This window comes from Salvia splendens, chromosome 17, assembly GCF_004379255.2.
Source record: "Salvia splendens isolate huo1 chromosome 17, SspV2, whole genome shotgun sequence".
Taxonomy (NCBI): Eukaryota; Viridiplantae; Streptophyta; class Magnoliopsida; order Lamiales; family Lamiaceae; genus Salvia; species Salvia splendens.
In genome coordinates, this window is record NC_056048.1 from 41,687 (window position 1) to 48,064 (window position 6,378).

General features: G+C 44.4%; 1 protein-coding gene and 1 non-coding gene across 2 annotated transcripts; both read left to right on the forward strand.

Moving 5' to 3' along the window:
• Nucleotides 1-324: 324 nt before the first annotated feature.
• Nucleotides 325-6,378, forward strand: LOC121773943 (callose synthase 11-like). Its single transcript, XM_042170855.1, has 2 exons — nucleotides 325-5,941; nucleotides 6,055-6,378. The coding sequence occupies exon 1, from the start codon at nucleotides 592-594 to the stop codon at nucleotides 5,932-5,934; it is 5,343 nt and encodes a 1,780-aa protein (XP_042026789.1). The 5' UTR covers nucleotides 325-591; the 3' UTR covers nucleotides 5,935-5,941; nucleotides 6,055-6,378.
• On the forward strand, nucleotides 3,575-3,653 carry LOC121775636. The gene has a single exon (XR_006045182.1). It is a non-coding gene; the product is annotated as a small nucleolar RNA J33 (small nucleolar RNA).

Sequence of the window (6,378 nt, forward strand, 5' to 3'; positions counted from 1 at the left end):
TCCTTCGCGACGGGTGTGCGAACCTTCGCCATTGCGTTGACTCCCACGGATGTCCGCGCGGAATTCCCGTTTATTGCATTAAATTTTTTTTTAATTGAGGGAAGTCCTTGGGGATGCCCGTTACTGTGCAGTGAGAAGTCCTAATGACGTAGCAGTGCAGTGGGAAGTCCATATGACGTAGCAGGAGGTGTTTTTGGGAATTCCGCGTCACTGCCGATGCTCTTATCCCAATAAAAAAACAGGCATTCGGCTCCTCATTCGCTTCGTCAGCGCGTGAGCTACACTCACTCTCGCACTATACTGTAACTGCCATCCATGGCACTTGGCACAAGCCACGATCCCAAAACTGGTCAATTAAGAAACGCAATTCCGGATTTATCTACACTTTACTTTTCATACTCACATATCCCCTCTATATTCTCTCACAGACACACGCAACAGACGGACAGTCGCATTTTCATATGAGTGTATTCCAATTTTGGCGACGATAAAATTCTAGTTCTTGCAGTTGTATTGAGCTTTAGAGGCTGCGAATATTAGCAAATTTTTGGGAGGAATCCTTCTAATTGCGTGTTCAAACAGTTAGATGCCATGAATCTGAGGCAGCGACAGCCTCCGACGCGCGGCCGTGGGCCTTACGCGCCGCCTCAGCCTCAGCCTCAGCCTCCACCTGCGCAGCTGTTGTCGGAGCCCTTCAATATCATTCCAATACACAACCTCCTCTTTGACCACCCCTCACTCCGCTTCCCAGAGGTACGCGCCGCCACCGCCGCCCTTCGCTCCGCCGGGGACCTCCGCAAGCCGCCTTTCAACCCATGGCACGACTCCATTGACCTCCTAGATTGGCTCGGCTTCTTCTTCGGCTTCCAAGGTGACAACGTCAGGAATCAGAGGGAACATTTGGTGCTCCACTTGGCCAACTCCCAAATGCGCCTCCAGCCTCCGCCCTCCGCCCCAGACCGCCTCAACGGCGGCGTCCTCCGCCGGTTCCGGGTGAAGCTCCTGAAGAATTACGATTCATGGTGCTCGTATTTGGGGAAAAGGTCTCAAGTTCGTCTCCCTAGCCGCCACAATCCCGATCTTGAACGCCGTGAGCTCTTGTATGTCTGCCTTTATCTACTGATTTGGGGTGAGGCCGCAAACCTGCGTTTTCTCCCTGAGTGTTTGTGTTATATATATCATCACATGGCTTTGGAACTTAATTACATTCTAGATGATCATGTTGACGAGAATACTGCTCAGCTTTTTGTTCCGTCTACTTGCAAACAGTATGGTTTTTTGGATTATGTTGTTAAGCCTATTTATACTACGATAAAGGGTGAGGCTGCGAGGAGTAGGAATGGGACTGCTCCACATTCTGCGTGGAGAAACTATGATGATATTAACGAGTACTTTTGGAGAAGGAAATGCTTCAAGAGAGTCCAATGGCCTCTTGATTTGTCAAGTAACTTCTTTTTGACTTCAGGTGAAAAAAGGGTGGGGAAGACGGGGTTTGTGGAGCAGCGGACGTTTTGGAATGTGTTTCGGAGCTTTGATAGGTTGTGGGTGTTGTTAATACTCTTTTTTCAGGCTGCTGCAATTGTTGCTTGGGAAGGGAGGGAATATCCATGGCAGGCATTGGAGAGCAGGGACGTACAAGTAGAGTTGCTTACAGTATTTATCACGTGGGCTGGTTTGAGGTTCGTGCAATCCATTCTTGATGCTGGCACGCAGTATAGTTTGGTTACTAGGGATACCAAGTTGCTTGGTATTAGAATGGTTTTGAAAAGTTTGGTTGCTATGACTTGGGCAATTGTATTTGGTGTGTTCTACGGAAGGATTTGGAGCCAGAAGAATTCAGATGGGAGGTGGTTAGATGAGTCAAACCAAAGAATTTTTACATTTCTTAAAGCTGCCTTGGTCTTTGTCATTCCTGAAGTACTAGCCTTGGTCCTATTCATTGTTCCATGGGTCCGCAATGTGATTGAAGAGGCGAATTGGCGAATTCTGTATGTTTTAACATGGTGGTTTAACACTCGAACATTTGTGGGCCGAGGTGTTAGAGAGGGGCTTGTTGACAATGTAAGGTACACTGTGTTCTGGGTGGGAGTGTTGGCTTCTAAATTCTCTTTCAGTTACTTCCTTCAAATTAAACCTCTTGTAGAACCAACAAGAATGCTCCTCAATCTCACAGGCGTCTCATATCGGTGGCATGAATTTTTCACTAGCACCAACAGAATGGCAGTGGTGGTGTTGTGGGCGCCTGTTGGGTTGATATATTTAGTGGATTTGCAGATCTGGTATACGATATTCGCCTCTCTGTGGGGGTCAGCGATAGGGTTGTTCTCACATCTAGGTGAGATTCGAAACATTGGACAGCTGAGGCTTCGATTCCAGTTCTTTGCAAGTGCGTTGCAGTTTAATCTGATGCCGGAGGATCAGACTCTTAGTTCAGAGGCAAACGTGGTGCACAAACTGCGCGATGCAATTCACCGTCTTAAGCTCCGGTATGGCCTCGGTCAGCCGTACAAGAAGATGGAGTCCAGTCAGGTTGAAGCTACTAGGTTTGCACTAATATGGAATGAAATAATCATCACTTTAAGAGAGGAAGACCTCATCAGCGATCACGAACTGGAGCTGCTGGAATTGCCACCCAACTGCTGGGAAATCAAAGTGATACGCTGGCCTTGTGCTTTATTGTGCAATGAGCTGTTAATTGCTCTGAGCCAAGCTAAAGAACTGGCAGACGGCCCTGATAGGTGGTTATGGTCGCGTATATGTCAGAATGAGTATCGCCGGTGTGCAGTTACTGAAGCTTATGATAGTCTCAAGTACTTGCTTCTTGAGATCATAAAATATGAAACGGATGAACACACAATAGTTACAACATTTTTTAAGGAGGTTGATGATTACATTATCTTCGAGAAGTTTACAGAGGCATATAGAACAGCAATTCTGCCCAAACTTCATGAGCGGTTGATATCTCTTATTGAGCTTCTCCTCATGCCTGAGACGGATGTTGATAAATTGGTGAATGTACTCCAAGCCTTGTATGAGCTTGCAGTACGGGAACTTCCACGAGTGAAGAAGACTGTTGGTCAGTTGAGGCAGGAAGGTTTGGCACCTCCCGATCCAAACGCCGCAGTCTTACTATTTGAGAATGCGGTTCAGGTACCAGATGTTGATGATGCGTTCTTCTATAGGCAGTTGCGTCGCTTGCACACAATTCTTAGTTCACGAGACTGGATGCAGAATGTCCCTAAAAACCTGGAGGCAAGACGACGAATTGCTTTCTTTAGCAATTCACTGTTTATGAACATGCCTCGTGCGCCCCAAGTTGAGAAAATGTTGGCCTTTAGTGTCTTGACTCCTTACTACGACGAAGAAGTCTTGTTTGGAAAGGAAAGTCTGAGAAGTCCCAATGAAGATGGTATCTCAACCTTATTTTATCTGCAGAGAATTTATGATGATGAGTGGGCAAATTTTATGGAACGTATGCACAGGGAAGGACTGCAAGATGATGGTGAAATATGGACTAGCAAATCAAGGGATCTCAGGCTATGGGCATCCTGCAGGGGTCAGACACTGTCTCGAACTGTCAGAGGAATGATGTATTACTACAGGGCTCTTAAGATGCTTTCCTTTCTTGATGCTGCCTCGGAGATGGACATAAGACAAGGATCACAGGAAATTTCTTCAGCTGGTTCGCTGAGAAACAACAGCAGCGGCATAAATATTCAAGGCCTAGCCACGCCCAATGCTAGAAACCTCAGGAGGGCAGGAAGTAGCGTCAGCCTGCTTTACAAAGGCACTGAGTTTGGTGTTGCTCTTATGAAGTTCACTTATGTGGTTGCCTGCCAAATGTATGGCGTGCATAAGGCAAAAGGCGATTCCCGTGCTGATGAGATCTTGTACTTGATGAAAAACAATGAGGCCCTTCGAGTTGCTTATGTTGATGAGGTTCATTTGGGAAGAGAAGAGGTGGAATATTATTCGGTCCTGGTGAAGTATGATCAACAGCTAAAGAAAGAAGTAGAAATCTATCGCATCAAGTTACCTGGCCCACTGAAGCTTGGGGAGGGTAAACCTGAAAATCAAAATCATGCGATAATATTCACCCGTGGTGATGCTGTGCAGACAATTGACATGAATCAGGACAGCTACTTTGAGGAGGCACTCAAGATGCGGAATCTGTTGGAGGAATTTAAAGTCAATTATGGCATCAGGAAGCCTACGATTCTGGGGCTTCGTGAAAATATATTCACAGGTTCTGTTTCATCATTAGCTTGGTTCATGTCTGCTCAGGAGATGAGTTTTGTCACACTAGGGCAGCGTGTACTCGCCAATCCTCTGAAAGTCAGGATGCACTATGGACATCCTGATGTCTTTGACAGATTCTGGTTTTTGACTCGAGGTGGCATCAGCAAAGCTTCAAGAGTGATCAATATTAGTGAAGACATATATGCTGGATTCAATTGCACATTAAGGGGCGGCAATGTGACTCATCATGAATACATGCAAGTAGGGAAGGGTAGGGATGTAGGATTGAATCAGATCTCCATGTTTGAGGCCAAGGTTGCAAGTGGAAACGGGGAGCAGACTTTGAGCAGAGATATATACAGATTGGGTCATAGACTTGACTTCTTTCGTATGCTTTCTGTCTTCTATACAACAGTGGGTTACTTCTTCAACAACATGATGGTGGTGATCATGGTTTACACATTTCTGTGGGGGCGCTTGTACCTTTCTCTCAGTGGTCTTGAGGAGTACGCTAGAAATTCTGAGAACAATAAAGCCCTAGGCGCAATTATAAATCAGCAATTCATTATCCAGATTGGTATTTTCACGGCCCTTCCAATGATTGTAGAAAACTCCATTGAACATGGGTTTCTTTCAGCAGTTTGGGATTTTCTCACAATGCAGTTGGAGCTTGCTTCATTTTTTTATACCTTCTCAATGGGAACACGTGCGCATTTTTTTGGTCGAACCATTCTGCATGGAGGTGCCAAATACCGTGCAACAGGGCGCGGTTTTGTTGTGCAGCACATGAGCTTTGCGGAAAATTACAGGCTATATGCCCGCAGCCACTTTGTGAAGGGCATCGAACTTGGAGTTATTTTGATCGTTTATGCCTCCACTAGCCTGTCCTCAATAGATGCCTTTGTTTACATCGTCATGACAATATCTAGTTGGTTCCTTGTAGTATCATGGATCATGGCTCCCTTTATCTTTAACCCTTCTGGTTTCGACTGGCTGAAAACTGTGTATGACTTTGATGATTTTGTAAACTGGATATGGTACAAAGGGATTTTAGTGAAAGCTGATCAGAGCTGGGAGACATGGTGGTATGAGGAACAGGACCACTTTAGAACAACTGGTCTTTGGGGAAAATTGCTGGAGATCATTTTGGATCTTCGGTTCTTCTTTTTCCAATATGGTATTGTGTACCATTTGGATATTACAAATGGTAAGACAAGTATTGGTGTATACTTGTTATCGTGGATCTATCTAATTGCGGCTGTGGGTATATATATAGTCATAGCATATGCCAGGGATAAATATGCTGCAACGGAGCACATCTACTATAGAGTGGTTCAGTTCCTTGTTATTGTTGTTATAGTACTTGTGGTTGTTCTACTTCTAAACTTCAGTGACGTCACGGTTAGTGACTTTATCAAAAGTTTTATGGCATTCATCCCAACTGGATGGGGCATCATACTTATTGCCCAAGTGCTCAGGCCGTTCTTACAGTCCAGTATAGTTTGGGAGACTGTTGTGTCCTTGGCTCGTATATATGATATGATGTTTGGTATAATCGTCATGGTTCCATTAGCCTTTCTCTCATGGATGCCTGGATTTCAACAGATGCAGACTAGGATACTCTTTAATGAAGCTTTTAGCCGGGGACTTCAAATTTCTCGTATTCTGACCGGAAAGTCCAACACTGAGACATGATTATCAGGTAATACGATCATCTTGCTCTTGTTATCTCAGAATGATTATTTGCATGCAGTCAACTGTACTTTAAGAGACAAGATCTGATGGAAAATTAATTAATTTTCATGTATTTTCCAGGGCTGTGATTTTATGAGAAAACTATGATTGCATCTCAGGTAAGTCTTCTCCGCATCCTCTAAAGAATGAAGCATTTTTGGTGATTTTTCGACTCATGCTTCTTCCTTACAAATGATTACTACGTTTAGGGCTGAGACCTTAACTATTCATTTGTTAATAGTTGGCATTTTGTTATACTAGCATGCTTTAGATGCAATTTGGCGCCTGTGCTAGTTTGCGATTCCATTTCAATTGATGTAATTTTTGCATTTGAAGAGTGAAAAACAAAACATCTAGACTCCAGTCAAGTAGTATACTTATTATTTTACCTCCGTGTTTAAACCA

Coding starts and splice junctions, on each gene's coding strand:
- LOC121773943 (XM_042170855.1), top strand. CDS start 592: ATGAATCTGAGGCAGCGACAGCCTCCGACGCGCGGCCGTGGGCCTTAC.